Here is a 26,521-nt window from a genome sequence, read left to right on the forward strand (position 1 = left end):
GTGCCCATTCCAGCCCTTCTGTTTTCTGATAATCACCACGCTCTGCTCTGTTGCATAGGTACGCAGCAACAAGAGACCAGATCCTCGGCTGGTGAAAGCGGGCTGTGACAAACCTACGCTGACGTCCAGTGCTATGGCCCACTGTGTCCAGTTGCCACGCACCGGGAAAAAAACAGGCACAAACAGGCTGAGATACGGCATAACACCACACATGCAAATGCATACAGACGCAACCCATAGCCTGCTCCTCCTGATGTTTACGCCTATTCATTCATTTTTTGACCGGATCATAGCAATGTATCTACCAGGACGGTCAGATGAGGTTTCTGATGGTTTGCGTGATGAATAACTGCCACTGTTTCTTGACATTTATGCGTTGACGTCTGCTCTCTGATATTGAAAGCCGCCAGCTGTGTTAGATATTTAAAATGTTAACAGAAGAGGGACTAGCAGAGTCTTTTGGTCACAGGAAAGCGGCACAATTTCTAATACAGTGAGAGACAAACAAGGTTCAGCATCGTATCTTCTGTAGAAGGGTATAAATTGTTTATAAACTTCATCAGTTCACACTTTCATTTATGTATTTCAAAACTATCACCAATGTTCTTCACCGCCTCCGCTATGTCGGCACATACTTCAAACACTGCTTTATAAAGAAAGCCTAGCAGTGGAACAATTAGCAGATTTAATTGATCATGAAGCTCAACTGTTGCAGGAATCTGTGCATTCCTGGTGCCCATTTAAATCCAAACACTCTGTTTGCTCAGATCCAGTACCATAGCATAAAATAAACACGTGCCATCCACGACTCGATGAAACAAATAAAAGCAAGCAATCACTTCTGAAATACTTAGCCTGTAGCAGAAACCTATATGCTGTTTAACCTAGAAAATAATTTCAAACTGCAATTACTGCCGTTTACTCTATCATTTCCTTAGGAGCCGACCCTATTCTCCAGAGAGCACTTCATTCATAGAGTAAATTTTTGTGTGTGTGTGAGCTAAACCGAGAGAAAATACGAGTAGGTTACAGCTTGTTTACCTGCATGTAACCCAACTTCAGGCTAGCTGGAAGCAGCCACAGAAAAGGTGAGATAATATCGATAGGCATCTACCTTTACTCCCTAAATTGCTGCGTGCTCAAGGAGCATTTTTATTTCAAGAAGATTTGGGGAAGACTAATCAACGCCCGCACATCTGACTAGCAATGCCTGCCTTTGTTTAAAAGGCAAAGATGGAATACGACGGTCCTATCCTCCAAAAATCACACTTACAAGAGAGAAAGATGAATTTGAAAATTAATTACATGTATCTTCAACTAGGAATTGTTTATGAAAAAGTGACCTGAAGCAATTCACTGCCTCTCCCACGCCATTTTAGAAACGACTCTGAGGGAGCCTTAAACACTGGCCCATCTCCATCTGCTTTTTTAAAATTTTTTTCCCCTCCTCTATTTGGTGCCAGAGGACAATGAAACCAAGTGGAAATAAGTGAGAAAATGCAAAATGACTAGGATCACGCTGAATGAATAACAATACAGAAAATTTCTACTTTAGTATGGAAATACTGAATTACTCCTATATGGTGTAGGAATAATAACAGTAAGTTCAAACTTTCAGCTCGGCAACTGCTGTCACCAAGACAAAAGCAACCCACTTAATCAGCTAGGAAAGATTTTGAAATAATTAATCCCTGCAAATAAATGAGGATGTAAGAGCCCCTAGCCATCTTATTATTTTCCTGGCCTCCCTCTGTTCCTTGCATTTCAGAGCTCCGGGGTTCCCAGTGTCTAGCCTAAATATCTACGCGCTGCATATGTCAGTCTCAATTTGTAGAGTGGAAAAACTTTCCTAGCCAGAAATGCCATCTAAAGCATCAACGCGGCATGCCCAGCGGAGGCAGGGACAGAGAGCTGCCCAAAACACGGCACCTCTGATAGGGACAGGCAGGTAAGAGAGGCAAGGGGGGATACACCGCGCCGGCTGCTGCTTGAGTCAGCTCAACAGCCAGGCCTGGCGCACACACCTTGCTGAGCTGTCGTGGTTTAACCTCAGCCGGCAACCGAGCACCACCCAGCCGCTCGCTCGCTCTCCCCCCACCCCCCCGGTGGGATGGGGGAGAGAATCGGAAGAGTAAAAGTGAAAAAATTCGTGGGTTGAGATAAAAACAGTTTAATAATTGAAATAAAATAAAATCCAAAGAAGAAGAATAAGAATATGCAAAGCAAGTGATGCACAGTGCAATTGCTCACCACCCGCCGACCCGATGCCCAGCCAGTCCCCACCAGCGGCCCCCCCGGCCAGCTTTCCCCCAGTTTACATACTAAGCATGACGTCCCATGGTATGGAATGTCCCTGTGGCCAGTTTGGGGTCAGCTGTCCTGGCCGTGCCCCCTCCCAGCTTCTTGTGCACCCCCAGCCTGCTCAGTTGGTAGAGCATGGGAAGCTGAAAAGTTCTTGACTAGTGTAAGCATTGCTCAGCAACAACTAAAACATCGGTGCGTTATCAACCTTGTTCTCATCCTAAATCCAAAACACTGTACCAGCTACTAGGAAGGAGATTAACTCTATCCCTGCCAAAACCAGGACATGAGCGGAGGCTGCCTGAAGAGAGAAATGGTCCAGTGTTGGCTCAGTAGGTAAGATTTAAAAAAGCAAAACAAAGCAAAGAAAATCTGCAGAAGACCAAACGGAACGCTCACTCCAGATTTATTTCTAAAGTATCAGGCCTTCTCACCGACTTATCTTGTTGCTAAAATCCTTCTCCCCAGACGCTCTTCCATCATACGCACGCTACAGCATAACCAGGAGGGGAGGCAGAGAGAGAGCACGTGGCTGCCTCCGGCATGGACCCCAATGTCCCCAGAGAGCCAAGACAGGCAGCTTGAAGCTGCTGCCTGAAAGCCCAGCTCAGCCTGTGTCACCGTTGGCCTGCGGGAAGGCGTGACAAGGCTGCGAGATGCGCGGATGCGATCCGGTACGCGCGATACTTGACAGCCCCAGGCATCCTGCGGGGAGAAAGGGAAGCTGGCTGGGGAAAACGGGACTTGCTTCTCTGACTCAACCGATGTTTGCCAAACATCGGTGAAAATGAGCAAGAGCTGCGAACGACAAACCGGGAGCCCAGAACGCGTGGCAGGCGGATGAGGGCTCAACGCATCACGCGGTTCTGTACAGAATTCGCCACTCTTATCCAGATGATTTCCTCCTCGTTATCTTCGCAGTATTTAATCTGTGAAACGTAGCACTTGCACAAACCTGCTAATACGCTAAAATGACTCCATCCCTTCGTAGATTCCTATTACTCTATTTTAAAACAAAAAAGCCAACACATTTTTAAAAGCAAGATATATACATTAACTTTAAAGCCCGCAATGAATAAATGTAACCTTATAAGCAGTCGTGTCCATTCTAAGACTTGTTCACTGCTTATTCCATCAATACAACAGGACACAGCAATGCTTGCAGTGATCCTGCTACACTAGAACATAAAGACTTAGAAAAGCCAGGCTCAGCCGTGCGGTATCACCTGCTCTCTCTGTCTTACACGCTTTACGATGCTAGAAAAACAACCACAACGACAACACAAAACGCTGTAAGTCCAGATGTTCAGCTATATGGCCCGTCGTTATTTGCCCTGTCTCACTGCTGTAAGGAAACGGAAATTATTTCTCCAGAGCGTCAACCACCACGGGGCTGCCGTGAGAGAAGCACGGGGCGTTGCGCTGATGCAATCATCAAAAGCGATGGCTGCTCTGTGACCACCAGTGACAAAGAGGTAAGGCGCTTTATCTCATAGTGGGATAAATACGCACCGTTTTTGCTTCGTTACCATTCCACATAGCAACTAAAGCTAGAGGGGACGGGCAAGGAAGAAGAAAAAATACACCGAAAAGCATTTGTAGCCAACGGTGGTAGTTTTATACCTGGCACAAAATGTGCTGGAAGCCTTGTGATGGGAAGAAAAGGCAAAGGGAACAAGCGAAACCTGATCTCAATAACGCCAGAGTATCAGTGGAGTTGCATCAGACTTATGATGGCGCAAACCATGTTGAAATGTAGCGCAGACATTTAGGAATACGTCTGGTTTGATCCTTAACAGTCTCTTTACAAACCTGTCTCTTACCTCCACGACCTAAAAATAAGTTTGTCTTTTTCTCCATCTATTCTCTTCTTTCCCGAGCAGATTCTGGCGCCGTTTCTCTGCTTCTTTACTTTCGTGTAAATTGGATTAACTCAACTGAAAGCAAGACAGTTCCAGTTCTCTAAAACTGGTTCAGCTGAAAGGAGAATAAAACCTTCCAGACTTACAGAAGCTACGTTACTAGTAAAATTAACAATATCGAACACCAATGAGTTGGGTTAACTTACAACTACCGCTTTTGCTTTGTGGGAAAGCCTTTTAGATATCCCTGTCCTGAAGGAAAGAAAAGGCTGGGGTTTTCTTCATTAGCTCTTTCCGCCTGTTCAGTTGACTCTGTAACGTCTGAAGGAAAACCTTCTTTCTTTTAAAAGTAGAGGACGGGATCTCTCTTAGAAGAGGAGGCATACCATACTCCGGTTTCATCTCAGCTGGATCATCAAACAGCACAGCAAAGACCGGCGTTGCCGCAGCTATTCGTCTGTCGCCAGTAATAATGGGATAGCGAGGGAAACAGCAGCAACGAGAGAAGGCCAAGTGGGACTTCGCGAGTGTGAAATGAAGGCGATTTAGAGGAAACGCCACCCAGCAGATTGGAACTGCTGTCATACAAGCCCCCGTACTGACTTCAGGGAGAGATGGACGCTGGTTCAAATTTTTCTTCCGGTGGCATTCAATTTTCCACTAAATTTGGTAGCTGGAAGAGTGAAATAACCAGGCAAACAAACACTATAAAAGACTTGGATAGCCACGTTCACCATCAATTAAACTGTTGTGCAATATTATTACAGCACGGTAAATGACATGGGCGAAAACGCAGGAACATGGAAGTGAGAGGGACCTCCTTCAGTTGAATCCAGTCCAGTGATACGCTAGACAAACGACATCTCATTCATAATTAATCAAGTTTCTCTTGGTTCTTTACCCGATTAAACCTATTAGAAGGCTGCTGGAGAGCCTCATTTCCTTTTCCCCTCAGAGAGCCTCTTGCTTTAGCACGCTAAAGCTAAACTCTTCTACTTTTTGCTCAAGACAGGCTCTCTCTTCTAGCAATCCCTCTCTGCATCCTTTGTGTACGTTTGGATTCTTGTACTTGAACACAGGTGACCAAAATTGTGCTTGTATTCCAAAATGGGTCTCAATTACCTTATGCACGGAATGAATAGTCTTAAGTAATCAAAATTAATTAAAAGCATTAGCTTGTACACTATAACGATGCCATTAGCGAGTATACAGCTTCCATCAGAAGTACCTCACCTAACACATCCAATTTAGTTTTTTCCATAGACACATTTAAAGTAGGAGATGGTGTTTCGGTTAGGAAAAGAAGTCTCATTTATCTTCCTTTAAATCAGCATTACAACTTTCCCCAAGTCTTTTATAGTATGAGCCTGACTCCAAGGTTCTAATTGCCCTCAAAGAAGGAGCAATACAAGTGACGAGACTGGAATTCTGTAATAAGCTAAGATGGATTATTTTTGCACCGAGCCACCGTTGGTGTGTGCTTTATGATCAGCGAAGTAGGAACCTGTGGTTTCTGGAAACCCCTTTGCCATCGGTGCTGTTAGTACTAGGAACAGGAATACGCTTCCTTTTCTGCATGATGACCACCAGCAGTTGTTTTTCACCTGAAACGCTCTACGATGAAAAAAACCATCCTTGAGAGGCATTATAGGAATTTGGTACTTGGACGCTTCACAATACGCTTGGCAAAATACAGGAGGAGGCCGCAAAAAGCTAACGTAATATAAATTCACATTCACTTGCTATGCTACTCCTTCCACACCAATGGTACATCGGCTACCGAGACGAGAGGACCGATGCCCACCAAGTGCTGCTCTCACTGGGTTTCCACGCAGTTACACCAACAACAGAACGAGGCCGTTCCGTTCTCTCCTGCCTCCGGCAGAACGCACCCTCGGCTCTCTGACACTAGAACCGGGTGAACGCAGAAATTTAGCACGGTTTTTTTCCCCAGGAACACAAACGTCACCATATCCCAGTTATCACGTGGAGGCGAAGTACCACAGGAAAACTGGACGCAACCCTACCGTTGGATTCACAAACCTATTAGGGACGTGGTTTGGTGGGCATGGTGGTGTTGGGTCGAGGGTTGGACTCGATGATCTTAGAGGTCTTTTCCAACCTTAATGATTCTATTCTATGATTCTATTAAGGCAGCCCAGTGACTCACTGGAACGCACAAAGCCACAAACATCACCACAAGGATTAAATTTGGTTTGGGGTGGCTAGTCATTTTCTCCATCTTAGGAAAATTTCAGTTCTTCCCATCCTGCATCAGGATGAAACTGAAGCCTTTTCATTTTAAAGTGCGCGTGCATAAAAAAAACCTGGGGTACCGCTGAAAATTAGCGAAAACCCTACATCGCTTCCCAGCTAGGACACCCTTCTGGAATATAGAAGATCCAGCTGAATGCTGTATCCAGGCTGCGCTTCTCTCTGTCTTTCCCAATACATAGATCAAACTCATCTGGCTCAATTAATATTTAATTATCCACACAAAAGGGATCAACTACCACAGAACAGATAGAGGGCACGTTGGATGGTGCAATGCAGCTTCGTTCAGCAAAAGTAGTTCAGGCCCTGAAAACAGGCTACATTACTGTTGATTTTGGAGCTCTCGCACATGGCACTTTCATCTCTTTTCCTGAAAGAAATTGTGCCTACCTAGTCAAAATGCAGAGGAATTCAATCTGGAATTCTTGTACTCTTGGCTATTCCAGGGTGTCTCTTTCTCATCAAAAAAATTATCTCTTCTTAGGTTTTAAGAAAATTATTCTTAGAATTTAAAAAGAAGCCTGGAGCTGTATTTCTTCCTGAAGTCACTGAGGGTAAAGCTGCAGGAGAGCTAATCCAATACCAGACCTGAGGCACCAACATCTACTGCGTCCAAACTGAGCGACTAAGAATTTTTTCTCTTACGTTTGTCAAGTGAAAATGCCCGACTAGTATCTTCTAGTTATAAAAGATAACTTTAAAAAGATCCCCAAACATTTATCGCGTTTTTGAAAAACGGAGATGCATCAGCTGTCGGAAGGCTCTGAATACGGAGGCTCAATATAAGGGATGCTTTCTAAGCATTCATTTGGCAGCAGTGGCATACACTTGTGTTTCAACCCTGAAAGGCTCTGGGCCACTTTACTTAGCAAGCGATGGCAAAATGAGGAACCACATATACGCGGATAAAAAAGAAAGAGATGGAAACAGCCACTTCGATTCCTCAGATCTTCCAAACCTCTCCCCTGGTGCGATATTGTTCCCAGGTTATCTAACAGTCAAATGAAAACACCGGGTACGCACTTCATCATTTGATTTTTGCTTCCTCGTATGGATTTACATACCCACACAAAGAAACCCTTCAAATTCAGAGGTAAGACGAAGCAGATATTCCCTCTGCTGCTCGGCTGCGCTTAAATATAAGGCCAACATGCTATATAAAATCCCCCACTGTGTGGAGATCCAGGCAATATTCCAAGCACAATGGGGTGGGGTGAGGATGTTTTTGTTCAATTTCTTGCTTAGACTGGATTATCTCGTGCCCTTATGGTTATACGTACAGAATCTTCCCTCTGTGATAAAACGGGGCCTAACAGCATCACCTATTGCAAAACAGCTTTTCTTCACCGGGTCAAAACCCTTGCAAAAGCCCCTGAATAAGCGTGTGTCTGTCTGCAGCTCTCTATATAATTTCCATTTGTAGCAATTCGTCTTGCCGATACACAATCGTGGTTAAAATGCAAATTCTATGCAAAATGAGGGGCTGAAGAACTCATCAGTGACTACGCTTTATACGGATTAAGTTCTTCCTCGCACTGGAGTAATTCCTCGCCCTGCAAGTAGTCCCACATGTTTCAGTGGGGTAAGTCACGTTATACCCGTTAAGATTAAAGAGGGGAGCGGAGGGGGGACGACGACGACATGACACACAACTGTAAACCAGCTGATGTCATAATTATGCAGAACCACCACCATCTTTCCTCTTCGGGGGGAAAGAAAACTCAGACAGAAATAAAGAGCAGCCCTTAATTAAAGTCATTAAAAAGGAGTTCCCTCGAGCAGGGGGTTGAAGCGGCGGGCACGCTACACCTTGTAAATCGACCGCTTGTGGAAGAGAGCGCGGACGCACGCAGAAAGTGCCCTGGAAACTGGGTGTGGCTGGACAATTCGCATTTTTACCCAATTATTTCTCATTCGCATGGCCGAATTGCCACGGACGGTACAAAAGCCGGCAACGCGTCTCTCCCTCCGATGGCTTTATAGCCCAACCGTAAGAAACGCCTCTGGGGAAGCAAACTCGAGGTTTGTCAAGCCCGCATCCGCACCGCTCGAAGAAAAAGGGACAGGAGCACAGGGGTTAAGCCGGTGCCATCGCCTGCAGGGTCTGCATTTCTCCTGTCAAAACCGACTGCCCTCCTTCTTACGGGGAGCCCGGGGAAACCCGCGCTGAGGGGGGCACCCACCGCCTAACGAAGCCAACCTCAGCTGAACGAGACAGACAGCTGTTTGCAAAACACCACCCCCCCCCCCAAAAAAAAAAAAGCCCCACAAAAAAAAAACCCACACCAAAAAAAAAAAAGAAAGGAACGACCCTCTGTGCTTAGCCACCCGGCTCAGCTATCGCAACGTTATCGATTCCCACGTCGAGACCGGGAGAAAGCCCCTCGCTTGCCGGGTACCCGGCAGGTTGGCTCCCGAGCCGCCCGCCGCCACACCCCCCCCGCCCCGGGCTCCGGTTCGCCGCACGCCTCGGCTCGTACGAGCGGCTCCCGCCGCCCACCCTCCAGCCCTTCCCCACCCAAGCCGCCGCTCCCGACCAGCCTGCGCTACCTGCCCCGGCTCCGCCGCCAAGAACGGGGAACGCGGGGCGGGGAGGGAGGGCGACTAGAGCCGCGTCCCGAGCCCCCGCATCCCTGCCGGCCTCCGCCCGGCGGGTCCCGGCCCCCGGCCCCACCTTCTTGGGTCTTTTCCTCCTCTGATTGCTGCCGTTGCAACACTTCTCTCCGCCGTCGCTCTTCTGGGCTGCCTCCTCGTTCATCCTAGCCAGCGAGGTCCGCCGGCGCCCAGCCGTGCCGTGCCGTGCCGTACCCTGCAAACCTCCGGCCCCTGCCGAGGGTGGCACCCGCCGGGGGCCGGGCCGGGCCGGGCCGGGGGCGGGCGCAGCGGCGTTGCCGTGGCAGCGGCGGGGCGGGGTCCGGCGGTGCCCCCGCCGAGCCCCCGGGGAGGCCAGGCGGGGCGGCGGCCCCTCCCGGAGGGCGGCGGGGGCGGCCCGGCCTCTCCCCCCCCCCCCCCCCCCCCCCCCCACACACACACCCCCGTCCCCCCGGGGCACAGCCGCCTCCCGGCTCTGCCCCACGGGCGCACCCCGCGGCGGGGGGCAGCCGCCGCCCTGCGCCGGCTGCCGAGGGGAAAGGGGGTTAGGCTCACAGAACGGTTTGGGGGGGAAGGGACCCCGTTTAAAGGTCACCTGCTCCAACCCCCCCCCCTGCAACGAGCAGGGACGTCTTCCCCCCCAGGAGGTTGCTCAGGGCCCCCTCTGCCCGGACCCCGAACGGTTCCAGGGATGGGGCATCCACCATCCAGCTCCCCGGGGGACCTGTGCCGGCCTCTCACCAGTTGTCCTCCTTCCCCCCTCAAAACGAGCTCTCGAAGGTGAATGTCTCCTTGAAAAACGCGCGCTACGCTCTTCTCTTTCATCTGCCAGAAAGAATTAATACCCCGTGTTGGTCCCTGGCCTGGCCCACTTGTTGAGCAGGGTTTGTTATTTGCTTTATTTTAATAGAGGAACCAAGAAACAAAGAGAGTTGGGGAGGAAAAAGGCTCAGGAGAAAAAGTGTTTCCGTCAAGAAAGGGTTGTGCCCTCCTTCCTCTGAAAGGACAGAACAGCCCCCGAGAAGGCACCAGTACTTCTCCCTGCCCGGCCCTGGTCGGGGAAGGAACACCCAGCCTTTCCCAGGTATCCCACATCCCCGCGGCCCGAGGTGCTGCTCACACACACCCCCACACCCCCACACTCCTCCTCGTCCCAAAACACACACGCGCGAGTGAGGCGTCTGGCCACGACTGTAACATCTAAGCGATGATTCACCGTCAGTGTTAAAACAGACAATGGCGGCGTGATTAGCAGGGCATAAGGCGATAGTTTGTACTACTGAAATCGCCTCCTCCTTGTTTTGGAAGAGTAACGCAGCAACACTCACGTGGAAACGCGTGTGGAAATTGCAAATGCATTCTTCTAGTTCTTCTGGCGAATACGTTAAAAAGAAAAAAAAAAAAATACTGTTCCACTTACAACCGAACAAAACGGCCAAGTAACGCGCCCTTCTTCTCAAACAGTAGCAAAGGCTGGGGAACAAAAGAAAAAAGTCACTTCAACTGCTTACTCAGCAGAGGAGAGGTTGGAGAAAGTGGAAGGGACCCAACGAGGCATGAATACGCTATCCCATAATCGCGCTGGCTGCTAACGCGAGGAACATCTGCAGCACCAAAACAATGTAAGCAGTGTAACAATCTGAAAATCCCTTTTTTTTTTTTTTGAGTGACTTCTTTGTTACTGCTAGCAGTAGTAAATCCTACACTAAAGAGCTAAATAACTCATGTAAAAGTAAAGGGAGCTACAAATCTTGAAGAAGGCGGGTGCTACACAACACTGCATCTGTTATGCCATAATTAGAGCTGCAATCACAGTCACAGCGAGTATTTTGGGGAAGACATACAACAGCCATTTGTTATCAGCGTCAGACATTCATGGGAATCATTTGTGAAACCTGTAAAGATGTGGTTATTCTTTTAAATTTACAGACAAGCCTACCTGCACACAAAGGCTGTTTTTAGAGAAAGAGGTTACCTCCCCTTTCACGTTTTAGTCACATTTTGCAGAAATTCATCCCCCTCCCCAGCCCTTTTTTCATACAAAACTAAGCCTTTTACAGTCTTTGTCCGATATTTGTTTATTCCCATTAAGAACTGAACCTAAGGCAGATTGTTGAGGTACGTGGCGATGATGCATTGTGCGTTTTCTTCTTACAATAATGTTTCTTGCAAAATTAAAAAAAAAAAATCACCGATATTTCTGAATGCAAATAAGAAGAAAACTTGAATCACACATGACGGTTCTGAAAACTCAGAGGTGACGGTGCAGTGACGTAAATGGGATGAAGGACACAGCGTCTCACTCAGCCAAATCCATCGCTTGTCCCTCTGGCCCTAGAAGAGAAGGGACCTGCTGCTACATTTTTAAATCTGTATTTATTTTGGTCTTCGAGCTGGAAAAGAATAAGGAAACGGGATTGCAGAATTCCGTGACAGCCAGGAAAAGGAGCAGATTTTCCTGAGAGACTTTTACGACGGAAGGCTTGACGCCTTGTGAGAGGAAGAAGTCGCTGGGAGTCACCGCGAGTAGCAAAAGGCCAGTACCCCTGGGAGGCAGCCAGTGCTGAGCGCAGGCTGTAGGGTGTGAGGAAGAAGTGAGAGGGAAAGACACAGTTTGAGGATTTTCAGTTTCATTATGTCAGTTTTCTAGTTCTTCGTCCTCCATCCTCACGTAAGTCGACGCCAGGGTAAAAATACAGAGGGAATTAAGCAGTGGTTAGCTAGAAAGCTAGCCCGCAAACAGAGGAGGATCCCTCGTGTTAAGAAACGAGCCTGTAATTGTCCACCGTGAAGCTGCACATTTCCACCTGATCTTTTTCTTTTCTTCTGTCGGGACACGAGAGTTGCACTGCCACACCACTCCCTCTGAAATCAAGCCTACGGTGCGACAGCGCCCACAAACAAAATACTGGAAAAGCCTATTGTGACGAGTAGCTCAAATACTTCTTGATGAGAGCTACAAAACCAGCACAAACTCACACGTACAAATTTACTGAAGGACGACAACCTCGTTAACCTCAGCTGCTCTTGGCTCCTGTCCCCAAATCCTGGGCATTCCCCTTCGGCAACAGCTTTAGGCGTAGTCAAAGAAAAACGCTCTTGCTCAGTAACGACACATCAGTACTCTCCATTTCCCACAATCCCAGCAATCCAGCATGAAACCTAACCAACCTAACCAACCAGGGAATCGCGGCGGGTGCAAATTGACAATAGGTCTAATAACTGCACGAGCTCAGGTCTCATAACCGCACAAGCCGTCTCAAAGAAATGCCCAAACGCCCCAGTAAGTCCTAAACGTTCGACTGCCGAAGGCATTCTTCCTCATTGGAAGCAGTTCGAAAAAAAATATTCTACCACGTGGATTGCATTTCCTTCCCAAAGCAAAATTTATTAGCTGAAAAAATATGTAGACATAATCAAACTTTGCATATGGGGGATCGCACAGGAAGTAATTTTTAACTCACTTGAAACAGAGGGCTGCGGCCACATACGTGACCACCCCTCAGCCGTTTATAAAAGGGATATCGTATCTCCAACCCATACCTATCAACCCACAGAACCTCGTGCAGGATCAACGGCTAGTAACTTACGATCAGGCAGCTCCCACGAACGAGGGTTTAGATGATCGGGCAGATTAGTGTGCGGACGCTCCCCACGGACATATCCTGTCGGTTATGTTGTTTCGAGGCCTGTATTCATTACACCTAGGTCCAGGTGCTTGGCTCAAGTGCCTTAACCCACCCAACAGCTGCATCACATTCCAGTGAACAACCTTCCAGGTTAACAACATACAATTACCTCCCCCTTCATACAGCTTTGATGAAGGGGATTCCACCCCGGCTTAAATTTACTTTACAGAGCTGAAAAGAAATTATGCACCAAAAGTGTGAAGCGACTCCCTGAAAGTTCTTCAGCAAAGCGCAAGCGTTGCCAGAAGCTTCTTGTAGTACAGCAACGGCAGTAACGGCAGCGGTATTAAATGAATCCCTTCAATTTGATAAGCGCAGTCAGTTGGAAGGGCTGCCGTACTGAGTTTTGCTTGGGTGTTTTCCAGACTTAGGACCCTCACTCCCAGACGCATTCACGTAGGCACGTAAGCCAAAGCCAAAGAAGAACGTCCTCTTTACAGCTGTGGATGCTGCAGTTGGATCACTGCTGCCGTGTAAGCCATCAAGCTTATCACTAGCTTGGGCATGTCTACGCTGTCAGGCGGTCACTAGCTTCCCCTTTTCTATCACAGAAGTCATGCTTTCCTAGGAGAAAAATCATCTTTTTCTTTCTCCAGAGTCATTCCTTGTGATATCATTCCTGGCTACTTCCATAATTCGAAAACTTAATCCTACAAGGCCAGCTCTATTCCCACTGAATTCAACAAGCAGCAGATCCACTAAATTTAAGATGTCTAAAATCCCACCGTTACAACAAACAACAAAACCTAGAAACTTATGTTATAGTTAAACTAGGACTTCTTTCTACACCTTGACCTTACTTCATATTCTGCACCTGTGCTATCTAGACTTTAAAAAAAAAAATTAAAAAATCATTGTCAGTAAGTCAGGACACTTCCACAGTCCACACTTTAGAAACTGAAGGCTCAGGGGGATCTTATCAACGTGTACAAATACCTGATGGGAGAGAGTAAAGAAGAGTGAGCCAGGCCCTTCCCAGTGGAGCCCAGTGACAGGACGAGAGCCAATGGGCACAAACTGAAATACAAGAAATTCTATTTAAACGTAAGAAAAAACCCAACCCTTTTTAAATGTAAAGGAACAGATTACCTAGATAGACTATGAATTCTCAATCCTCAGAAATACTCAAAACTTGACCGGACACGGCCCTGAGCAACCTGCCCTAGCTGACCCTGAGCTGAGATAGGGATTGGACTAGACGATCTCCAGAGACCCCTCCCCACCTCGACCCTTCCGTGATGCTACAAATACAGAGCCTTGATTCTGCAGCTGTTTGAAGAGTGCACTGCTTTTAGTAGCTGTTAAAGGCGTCAAAATGCTCAGGTGTTGAGTAATTGTAAATATTGTCATTCTTAAAACAGTGACAGCTATATTTTGTCAGTTGCATTATATAGAAACATTTTGCATTGTTTTGCATTATATATTAAAAAAAAAAAAATCTCTAAACATCATGTGTGGTAAGTGCTCTGTATCTGTTGAGCAACGTGCCACAGATGATCATCTGGGATTTTATCGACTCGCCACTACAAGAGTTTCTGCTGGTCACCTTGAGCTGAACCCTCGGCTTCCATCTGTCCCACCCTGATAAGAGAAGAACAATAGAGTGACTCAGAGGTGGGTGGCAAAGCCATCTATGCTTTACCACCGACATCATTAAACCAAACCGTAACGGGGAAGAGTTAAAGTAGGCATTTATTTAATTATACTCAAAAGTCTGAACAAATTATTTTTACGGTGATGAAATGAAGTTAAATAACACGTATCACAGAAATGAGCATTTTTTACGTGCTGTTATATAACTGTTCCCTATTCGTTCCCTCCTCAATGAATACAGCACAAACAGAATCAGCAGCAGAGAAACACAAAGGTGTGAGCCAGAAAAAAAAAAAAGCCAAAGAGACCAAGGAAAATATTTTTACTCTGCTCAACAGATAATCAAATTATTCCTTTTTAACTTCCCCCCCCCCCCATATTTTGTGAGTGAAATCCTGGCCCCGATAAAGGCAAGGGGGAGTTTCATTGTTGACTTCATCCAGCCTGGCCAACCATCACCATTTCAACACAGTAGTATCTCCCACTAATATAGCCATCGTCCTTGTGCAAGGAGCAAGCAGGGCTTTTAACACACAAAACTTGACTCAGACATCACAGAAAATGTTTTTTGTTTCATTTAATGCAAGGTCGATACAACCCGATTTCTTCATTCAATTCTGTGCGTTCCTTGGTATGAAAGGATTCATTTCTTGACAGAGACAGAGGGGGTGAAACAACAAAAAGATCTAACTGGTCACTTGGTATCAGTTTAATTTCATTTTCCCCGCCATATCTTCCAATTGTCAGCAGGGAAGAACAACTACAACGGAAGACCAACGGTTGACCCACGTGTCAATGACCACTGCTGACAGATACTGAGCAGATTAACCGTATGGCCACAAACCCTCGGCTACCTGTGTCTGACTGCGGACACGCAGCAACAGTCAAGACAAGTAGGACTTGAAACAGAGACCTGAAGTGCGGTACAGGTGGGTGCCTGACCTGCTGAGAATCCAGGCGGCTCCCCTAAGGGACCTGAGCAGGACCTGTCATTCCAGACATTCGCTACCTCAAGCAAAACACTAGATACCGTCTTGCTTTTTTCTTATACCTAGGTTGAGGATGGGACCAGGGAAGAGGGAGAGGTGAACAATCTTCACAACAAGAAAAGTTGAGGTTCTAGCCCAAAGTGTGACTCGCAAAAATACCTCAAGTGTAAGGGGAAAAAAAAAAAAAAAAAAGAAAAAAAAAGGCACAGCGACCAAAGAGGCGGGTCAGCGTTTGTTTCTACTAATTCTGACTGTAATCTCCTAATAAGCAGATTCCTCCAACCAAACGTCATAGTTTTCCATTAAAAATAACCTATTATGTTGTGTTTAAGAAATACTGGAACGTTACACAGTTTGCATCTAAAACACGCGACAAAGCGATCTTTCTCTCATCTGGATTTGTGTTAGATAGCTACGATTGACCTGATAATGAATCTTCTCAGAGCGCCAAGAAATACAAAGCCATCTTCCAAGAAATACATCTGAGGTGTACTTCCATTCTTTTAGTAAGCCATGTTTGAAAAGGAGAACCGATAAAATTACAAGAAATAAAAACCATCCCGGCTCCGTTCTACTCCTCGTTTCCGACTTCAGCACCCCGGCCCTGGACAGCAGGAGGCACCAAGCCCCCTTCCCCACGCGCTGCTGGAGTTGGAGGGGCCTTCTGGCCACCCGCTTTCTTTTCTTCAGCCTCCTAACACCGAGCACAGCACAAACGCCTGCCACCCCTGGTTTCCACGCAGCAGAAAGGCAGCGAATATTCCTGCGGCAACTACGCTCGGGCGACTCCTTTCCCCAGGTGAGGATCTGCTGCTGGTAGCAATCTCAAAAAGACGATACGTGCGTTCTTGGTGTAAGTACCCTCCTACCATCAGTCAAATATACCATAGCTGATGATGCGCAGCAATACTGAAAACGTGCGTTACAGAAAAGGTTCTTGGTTCAAAGGTAAATATTTCCAAACTGTGAAAATTTCACGAGTTTGATACTGTCAACAACTTGTATGTGTGTTTAAAAATAAAAAAAATAAAAAAATTTAAAAAAAAAAATCTATGTTTAATCACTTGGCTCTATTCCCTGCTGCTTCTAGCCTCTATAAAAGTGTCATCCATGGAAGTGGCAAGGAACTATCAATATTTAAGGTTTTTTAAATGGGATTCTCGACAGCCTTTAAACACTGATGAAAGTCAAATCAGCAGTGCTATATGCTGGCATAAATCTGAGACTACCTATTCAAACACCCATTAAAAAGTAAGTAATGCAGTATGCAAACGTGACGCTTTTATCTTTTTTTTTTTTTTGCTAGAAAGAGTGCATTATTAATATCAAGCCACCAAACTCACTAGACAAATAAAGTAATTGTCTAAAGAAAGAATTAAAACAGTTGGTTATGAAACACTAAGTTACATTGTTCTTCGTTATTAACGCCTCCTATTTGCTGGGATTATACAGTATTCCTACCATTATCTGCATTATAATTGTCAGCCGAGTTTTGCAGAGGTATGATTGTCCGCATAGTTTGAAGTGCTCCACAAAACATGTACGCAGCAAAGGTTCATACATACAAACTGATAGTCAAAACACAGATTTTAAAAAAAATGTTAGACTGGGGAAAGTCCTCTCCGCACTCTGCGCTGTAGATCAAACAAATTAAAATCCATGAACCGAATGCACCATTTTCCGCCCAGTGGGAGCTGCAAATTGATCGTTTGCATTATTCAACCATCTGGTAGTTACAACGGAGTGTATGTGACCTCACATAACACCTCTGGTTAGAAAACACCAAACTTAGGCAAGAGAAAAGGCTCTTAAGTACCTTGCGATTATCATGCTGGTCACATGCTCCGTGGCGATTGCCATAGTAACCAGACACTTACCACGGACGCTTTCTAGCTAGAAGCATTCTCTTATGCCCGGAATTTTTATTCTTTGGGTAATTGTTAATTTATGGGGGGTTTTTTGGAGTAAAGGAGTTGAGGGTTTTTGTGTTCATTTGGGAAAGCAAAGATTACCAGAAGTGAAATCTGAAATCGGTTATAATACAAATGGAAAATGAGAAGAAACGTTTATGCCATGGGTTCTATAAAATACAGTACCTTGTATCATTTCACATGCACAAACTGCACGGGAAATGTGTCACATTTTCAGCAGAATGTAACAAAATAAAGAACAATGTTTTTTTTTTTTCTTGCCAGGTACTCAAGTGAGCCTCTAAGGTTGAAATTACTGTAGGTACAGCTGGCAGTTACGATCGTTATAGACAACCTTCTCTTGCTAGGTACCGTTTTCATTTTCTTGTAAAATATTCTCATCAAAATTCCACCTCTGGGATTTAAGGTTTTGGGTTTTTTTTATACTGGCTGTCTCAAGATGAACTTGAAATGTTCATCTTCAGCTATTAAAGATTTTTACATCCCCGGGCTTTGGATGAAAAGGCACGAAAAGGGTAACAAGGATTGCCCACACCGGGGGAGCGGAACCAGGACTGAATCCGGGAACGGCACCAGTGGCACGGGAAGAGCCGAGGAATTACCCTGTGAGGTTGAAAAAGGGGAAACGGACAGAAGAGTCGGCGCTTCCTAAAGCCTAGCGTCCTCCAAAACTGGGCGGGGGAGGTCAAGATCTACAATCAGCGCGTGTTTGGAAACTCTTTCGACAAATTGTGTAGCGGCTCACATTCAGAGCACCAAGCTACTGCCGTTATTGCTAAGGAGGAGCAGGTGGTTGTCTACTGTTCCAGAAGGAAGGCAAAGCAAACAGCAACGGTACTCATGTAACCTTAATTCTACCTGTATTCATGCGTTATACAGTCTAATCCTATCAATTGCATACCTGTTATTTCACTAGAACCACCTGGCTCAGTCAGGGCTTAGATCAAGGGATCACCAAGGGATCAACAAGAGATAACAGATGCCCTCACCCTGTATCTGACTTGCAGATTGTTTTATATACATATTTTTTTTCTTTTTAGAGAAATTGGAAGACATGGTCTAGGGCACTGTAGGACTGGGAACAGGACGGTGGCTTCACAGCTAGGGCAACTGAGCTTCACACCAGGTAACAGGATTCATGCTGCTACATCTGTCCCTGACATCATAGTTGATAAAAGACAGGTGCTTAAAAACAAGCTGTTCACAGGCAAGGTTCTCATTTTCCGGATGCTTATCAGAGATCTCGTGATCTTCAAAGGGTTAAAAACTCTCAGGCGTAATCAAAGTCAAGAGCACGGTTTATAACTGGGAGCAGTGAGATGGAATACACTTACTCTGAAAAACAAAAGTCCCCGTTTTCCTGAACTAAGCTCCAAACATAGTCAAAACTTTTGAAGATCATTTCTCTCTCTCTCTCTCTTTCAGCGTCCCACCTATTGAATAGGAATAATTGCGTCTCTTCACTTATCAGAAACGTAATGAAAATTAATTAATTACTTTTCAGCGCTCTGCGTATGAATTTGATGAGCACTATAGAGGAGCCCCCAAGGGAGTAATAACTCTGTCCTCAAAGCGGGGCTTGAACAACATGTTGTAAATAAGGCCTAGGGCCACAAATCGAACAGCGAGAAGGAAACAAGCTATTGAATAGCTGTTCATTAAACGCGTAACATCTATTTTGTGCACCAAATACAGCAGGAGTTGGTGGAAAAAGCATTATGGGCGTGTGTAATTGAAGACTGCATCATGATGTATACACAACTGGGCCAAACAGAGGTTGCAAAAGCATCTTCTAACTTTACACTCACAGTTAACTCCTCCTGCCAGTGTAGTTTTTAAGCATATATATTAAAAAAATGAGTAAGGACTCAAATATAATACAGGATCAGAGCGCGAGACATTCTGATTTGACAGTCACTACCATTTTTGGCGATCTCTTATCTCAGGTATGTAGCTTTTACTTGATGTTATCAAACCCATCATTAGGAACTTGCTCAAAACAGGAAAGGGCCAGCAAGAATTACTTCAGAAGGAAAAGAAAAGGTTAATTAACTGAAAATATATATTCCACAGGCAAGATGAGGAACTGCAAGCTCTTCTGACTTAACCCCAGCACTGACACCAGCTCCTTTGGCTTTTAATTAATCGTTACTAGAGCAAATCCCTGAGACCCTAGGAGCTTGCCAGCTGGCTCCCAAGCGACTGTATCCCATCGCTCAACTCCACACACCGGCCCCATGAAACACCACACTGTCACGGGGATACAACCAAACGCATCCCATCGTAAACCGATTTTGTGAAGCTCGAGAGAGAATCATTAGCACGGGACACAACGGCAGTTTGGATCCACCCAAGAGCAAAGGAAAGGATTCAGACGCGCCAGGCAGCCGCCTACAGTACTGAGCTCCGCACAGCCGCGGAGACGTTCCGCTAAGTCGGTTGGTCTTTTGTAAGGTTTTACTGCTCTTGGTGAGATTTTACTTTCAGTGATTATGATGACTGTTACATGATAGATGCCTTCAAGCTATTCCACAGTCCCGTTTCTCTGGGCCCGAGAGCAAGGAGGTAATACTGGGTAAGCCTCTGTGGCAAACGGGACTGAAAGCACCTGAGCACTGGTTGCACGAGCCCCCCTCCAAGCCGCAACTCCAAAGGCTAACGGCTGCGGGAGAAGATCCTGATGCTTTCTTAAGCGATGAAATCACCGTGTCACAAAATACCGAGACCTTGAATGATGGGTTCTCCCCTGAAAAGCTTCCCATTCTGTGCCTGACTACACTGGCATCTTCCTGCACCCCATATTTTCCTGCCACAACGTTTCATTTTGAAGTGTTTTAGTCAAATATCTGGGACAGTTTCTTGCCTTGAGTGAAAAAACACTTCCTCCAACTTAAAGAGAAAAATTGCATGTATATATATTTAGCAACAAAAACTGGAGTAACATTTAACAAAGAATCTGTTCTTCCCTTACTGTAGAAGAACACTTCAGCACGTCAATCTAACATTCTTCGACTGAAAATCCATCCTGTTCGAAAACACTCTCTTTGGAACTGTACCAATATGTACTCAATGAAATACACATTTGAAAAATCAGAAGTACTTCCTTTTTTCACCCACAGGTATTGTACTTTGTAAAAAAAAAAAAAAAAAAAATTTTAAAATAACCACTTTCACAATATCAGAAAAAAAACCCCATGACTTATGAGATGTTCTCTTCGTGTTCCGATACGACGTTTGGCGCGCAGATATGAGCGGGTCCTCAGTTTTGCTCTTAAGCGCTAGACTGAGTATCACTGCGATGCCTCAGTCATCTATGGTCAACGAAAAAAGACCCCACAGGTCCCAGCGGCTGCTCCGAGCTACGCTGGCAAATTGCACGGAAGAAATGGAGTTTCAGATGGCCCTTTTACCGCTCTGTCCTCAGCCGAGTGCAACGTTTAGCGGCGTTTCAATTCAGTGGAGCATTTAACCATGTTTAAGTGCTCTTCTGTACTGTGACGGTCTTAAAATGCATGCTGGAGTGGTGCAATTATAAAATAACCTTGTACAGCAGCCTGTAAGCTTACTTATCCTGCAAATTACAGTGTAAAACAATGAAAAATCAGATCTGCGTAGGGTTTTTTTTACCTCATTTAAACAATAAATCTTTTGGGGTCAAAATTCTCAAAGACGCAAGAAACAAACGCTGTTCATTCCTAGAGACGACGGACGCTTACTAAAGCGATTTTTTTCTTATTTTATAAGCTTGCCATTTCTGTCAAAAAATGTAGTCGTCGGCTTTCTAAGCGGCACCGGACAGGCAGGACTTGCTCACGATACATAACAACTTGCAAGTAAATAATAGTTAATAATCAAATCAACGACGAGTCTTAAGTATAAACATGTTTTAACATCAGAACGTACTTCCCAATACAGAGCTTGATTTTTGAAATGCACTGAAGAGACCATCTTTTATAGCTGACGCTTCCTCTACAGAAATCGCTAGTGCCCTGCACGTAGCAGCCCTACTCTCCCGGATTCAGCTTAAGGAGATGGCACTTCTCTTGCAGTGTGGCAATTAACACTCCCACAGTGAGTAACAGGATGAATCATTCTAGCAATAGCAAAAAAAAAAAAAAATAAAATTCAAGGAAAATGGCTACACTGTATATTCTTCTGCCTTAAAATAGGTCTTTCCTTCATAAGCTGCACTGTGAACGGCCCAGATACATTTGATCTTAGAATAATTTCTCTGTTTATAGTATCTTAAGCCAAAGCATATAAAGAAATGAATGCATTTATTTTTAACTCCCTGTCTCGATCGGGAAACTCTGGCAGCGAAGAGCAAGGGCAATCTCCGGAGCGCTGTTTACGCTGGAGCCAAGCCTGCGGGGCGGCGCGGGGCCCCCGCCAGCCTGCTTTGGGGAGGCAGCGGTCTCCGGAGCGGCCGCTCACAGCAACCGGAGATGGTTTTCACGTCGTCTTCCTCAATGAACGCTCTCCCCAAAAACTGCGTGGGCGTGACTGCTGCCCACGCTGATGCTCCAGACAGATGGATTGTGGCAAACCTAACTCGCTGTATCTGATTATTTTGGCAAATCGGGGGAAATCTTTTCCTTGCTGTGTAAAATAGGCACGGGGTCCAGAGGGAGGTTGGACTCCTCTGCTGTGCACCAGGAGCTCAGTTCAGTTTAAAAAAAATATATATATATATGAAAATACAGTGCTGGAGAAACATTTATCTGACAAAGCTCTGGAAGACGAAGGTCATCTTGCAGACGCAAACAAGATGTAGGATAAATTTGCCCATAAGGAAAAGTCCAAAATCTTCATGGTCTGAGACACCTGCTGTGGGAAATGGAGGAGGAGAGCACGAAACCCGAGCCGATTCAGAAATTACTGGTTGTGTGATAGAAACCCTTTCTCTCCGCAGTAGCGGCAATAAAACAGACTCGCGAAAAAAAATGCTGGCAGAGTATTCCTCCAAACAAAAAACTTTGGTTTGCTGTTTAAATCCATACTTGAACCCACCCTTCATCCGAAAGGACTACATTTGCCCATAGGAGCAAGAGCTAAACTTCGGCTGAAATCTACGTTAGTTCAAGAGCAGGGAAGGCGACCTCCTTCCCCTATTTTCGCGCATCATTCCAAACTTCTCCTCTCCCTCCAAAACTATTTGCTAAACTCAACGCATTTATCAATAGCTTTCGGGTATTTAAAAAAAAAAAAATCCACAACATTTTGGGTTATACACACTATTCACCAAAAGGATTTTGGTAAATGGTCCATATTTGGGTCAATTAAAAAAAACCCCAAACATCTGTATCTTGTGAAGTACTAGCTACTTTTCTTTAAACATGACTTTGGGACAGAAACTATTTTGCTGCAATTCTGGTGGTATCTGACAGCGTAGTTACAACACAGTGAAAAGTCCAACTTGGAATGTCACTAGAAGTGGAGCCGGAGAGGGAACGAGGCCGCCTGAAGTGCCTTACGGCACAGGGACAGCTCTGCTGCAGCCACAAGAACCTCTGATGCGCTTGACCTTGAGACAAGGGTGTGGAAGATACTGGGGTCAGTCCAAGCACAACAAGAAATCTCCTACTGGCGCAAAGAAAACCGATGAAATAGAGAGGAAGAAAAACAGAAAGCAAATAAAACCAAAGACAGTTCTACCCTCATACATAATTGATAAGACACAATGAAGTTAATGAAATCAATGAGTTGAAGCGAATCTTAGAGCGAATCTAGGAAGCTCTGAAGAAAGACACGTTGCCTATGACCTACGGGTTATAAATACGATGCTTGCTTGCAGATCAGCAATGAACACCTGCATCGCGCGAGAAAAAGCCTGAAACATTTGAACACAACTAAAGGAGGGCACAACAGGTAGCAAAAAAATTTGGATTGTAATATTGAAAAGTAACTTCCACCGAAATAAGCAATATACATTTAGCATATGTTTTGCTGCATTTTTATGACAGAGATTTATTAATAAGGGCTTCTTTTCCTCCTGCACTGAAGTCAGGATCCTTAATGAGAACAGAAGGAATATAAGATGTCTTTCGCATTTCTTTCCTGGAAAACCAGCTACAAAAGCAAGGACAATTTTGAAACCCAATCCGATTTAAACATCAGAGCTAATATAACATTTAGGTAAATGGTTATTTTTAACTCTCTGTAACTGTAATAGCAAATTTTCATTTTGGAAACATACGCAAAATCTCCACGTGCAGAATAATCAGAAAAGATAAACAAAACATTTTATGCAAAATAAATAAAGGGATGTCTTATCCCACAAAGACTTAGAAATATTTCCTGTTGCCAGTAAAAATACTCATAAAATTTGGAATGTGAAACAACAGCTGGGAACAGTTAGCTACAGGAGCAGCAGTCTGCCGCGTAGTTATTTTGCAAATCGATGCTCATGGCGGCGACCGTAGGTTTTCATTTCCTCTGTGATAAGCCTTTCGCAGAAAGAAAACTCCGCAGTATTTCTTTTTGCCATACTCTGGAACCTACTCTGAATTTCATAAATCCCTATTTGAAGGGTCTGAAACACACTTTAAAGCACAATAGTCAACACAACATGGACACCACCATGCAACGGATGAAAAGGATCCTTAATGGTGCGGTAGCACAAAAAAAGCATCCAGGTAGCGCCAGTCTTGTCCAAGAGTTGCGATGCTCGCTCCAGGCATCTTAGTACTGACTGGATGATTCGGGTTTCTTGGTTCTGTTTCTAGCAGTAAGTCAGAACCCGTTTCTTTGCAGGATGAATTTCTTACTGCAGCAGACGTGAATCTTATCTTACACAGGTTTTTCCACGCTTTGTTTCAGCCAACGCATTCCGGCTTCTTACTACATGGGATGAGAATCAAAACCTGGCACAAGAAAATGACTGTCGATTCCATGCAAGCACCTACGCAGATGATAAACCTCAGCAGTTCTCAAATGAGGTATTCGCTTCCTAACAGAGCAGGCAATCGTTAGTGAGATGCCAATACCGACAACAGTTTTCAGATTCTAAACACAGAGGTACAGAATTTTATCTGAAATACGAAGAAGAGAAATTGAAAAGGTTAACGTCAAACACACAGATTTTGTTTCAGCAGAAAAGCTTCCATTATTTTTTTTTTCCTCATTAATTTTTCACTTGCTAATGCGGTTTTTATTCCTTCCCTGCAGTATTTGTAATGTTAGAAAAGCACTCGGTGTTTTGACAACATTTGTCTAAATTTGGTAACTCTTTCTCAGTTTCATTCAAATGTTTGCACTGCTGTCATTGGCATGAAACCTAGATAACATATCTGATTTAAACAAAGGCTATGGTGAAAAATGGTGAAAAGCAAACATTAAGCACGACTTCTCAATATAGAATTCAATTTATTTCATGTTTAAAACACAAAACATAAAACCAGCTTGGGTTTTAACCCATACTGCTGCATTACTCCAGATGTACATTAACATCGACAGGTACAAAACCGTAATCTCACATATGGCTTATAATATAGGAGTAGGAAGTGTTCACTTTAGAAAGCGTATCTTTAAATATAAAGTTCATTTCGGGGCATAACACCACTAAATATTGCCTTGGCGAAGGCTTCCTTTACTTTTTTTTTTAAGCAATCCCTATGGTTGAGTGTAGTCTGTTGAATGGATCACAGAGGAAGGCGGCCTCTGCATTTTTCATACCGTTGTATATGATTTCATAAGTTATATGATCTCGGCAAAGTCAAAGACTAGTGTTCAATACAAGAGGAAAATTAAGCTTCAAGCCCTTTCATTAAGAACACCTTGAGGAGAAGGATTCTTAAATACAGGTAAAAATACTACCATTACGCATTTCTGTCTCCTCTTAATACACAGGTAGTTTAACGACATCAAAGACTGAGATATTACTGGTATTATTAGAGGCCTGGAACGAATTCACACAGAACACACTGACAAGTCAGTTCTCCCACATCCAGCTCTATATTAAAACAGGACTTCTTCCCTCGAGAGATGCTTTTTGTTGTTCTCTCCGATCAATAGCGTGCTTCAGAATACGAACCAGATATCCCTCCCTGCCCACGGCTGCAAAGGTCAAGCCGATCATAAGATCAGCGTTTTAGGAAGAATGGGTCCAGGGATTTAGAAATTCAGCAGATGCAAGAACTCCTGAAAGAAAGCACGCTTTCAGCAGGCATCGCTCTACCGAAGGCAGAGGGGAAAACCTGAGGTCTGCTGAGGCTGGGGGTGCCTACGGGTCACACTAATCTGCAGAGATTTAGAAGGGCAAATCTAGAACCTGTGTCGTTCCCCTACCACGTTTTCGTGAGCCCCGTGCATTTTGAAAACACGGGCTCCAGAAAAGAGCGGGCAGCTGAAGTCAAACGAAGTCGTGCGGCAGAAGGGGCCACAGAGGCAGCTCTAGGGGCTTCCGGGGGGATACAGGAGCCAGCACAATCCTCTCTCAAGAGGATGGAAAACTGCCTTGATATTTCTTTCCCAAAATACGGTACCCTGCTGTTTGCTGCCATTCCTCCCGAAGTCTGCCATTTAAAGCCTTTTGACTTTTGTCCTCCTGTCCTACGTCTAAATTTTTTCTGTCCTATTTTTTCCCCTGTAAACTCCTCCCTTCTTCCCCTCATCCCACCTTCTTGTGTTTCCCCTTAGCAATTTCCCTTTTTAGCTGAATTGAACCCAAATACATACATACGTTTAATAATAGCACGCTGTGACTGTTTACCAGCCCTCCTGCGGCTTGTTTGTTCTAGGCCTTCTGTTGCCCTGTGTGTGAATCATCCGTTTAGGCAGTAAACTCTTCAGGGAAAGGACTGCCTGTTGTTCTAAATTCGTACAGTGCCTAGCACATAGAGCCCCATTCTTAATTATTATAACAACTCCATTAAATGCTTTCGGTTTTCTCACTTCTGGATTGTTGGATGCTTGCTTTGTATGCCTTTACTTCTCTAATAAAGCCTTAAGATAAAAATTACAACCACCTTTGAATACACGTTGAACAGCACGCGTGATAAAGCCGAGCTTTGCGTGATAAAGCCGAGCTTTGCGTTTGACATCGAAGCTCTGTAGAAAATCTTTGCTGTAGATCAGCGACTACCAAATGTTACCCTGCGACTTGTGGCAGTTGAATGAGCTGACCCCCTCAGAACGGCACCCTTTACACTAGAAAAACTTCCCATGGTTTTGTTTTTGGTGGGTTTTTTTAAATCAAAAAAGATACTGCTTGCACAAAGTTAATTACAACCAATTCTGATGGCAGTGCCAGGCAGGTTCTCGGAGCACGGCAGCGACCGAAACGGGTCCTG

The 26,521-nt window shown here is 45.0% G+C and overlaps 1 protein-coding gene across 13 annotated transcripts in view; it reads right to left on the reverse strand.

The window, feature by feature from the left end:
- ANK2 (ankyrin 2) overlaps nt 1–26,521 on the reverse strand; it is a 393,899-nt gene that overhangs the window by 253,819 nt on the left and 113,559 nt on the right. For 10 of the 13 annotated variants that reach the window (XM_076337386.1, XM_076337354.1, XM_076337379.1 and 7 more), the window contains exon 1: nt 9,112–9,231. The exons of 2 other annotated variants lie outside the window; for them this stretch is intronic. In XM_076337386.1, coding sequence (XP_076193501.1) covers nt 9,112–9,195 — 84 coding nt within the window. In that variant the 5' untranslated portion in view covers nt 9,196–9,231. Of the gene's footprint in view, nt 1–9,111; nt 9,232–26,521 lie in introns of those variants that run through there. One more of the 13 variants, XM_076337382.1, reaches the window with a different exon arrangement.

This window comes from Aptenodytes patagonicus, chromosome 4 (assembly GCF_965638725.1).
Source record: "Aptenodytes patagonicus chromosome 4, bAptPat1.pri.cur, whole genome shotgun sequence".
Taxonomy (NCBI): domain Eukaryota; kingdom Metazoa; phylum Chordata; class Aves; order Sphenisciformes; family Spheniscidae; genus Aptenodytes; species Aptenodytes patagonicus.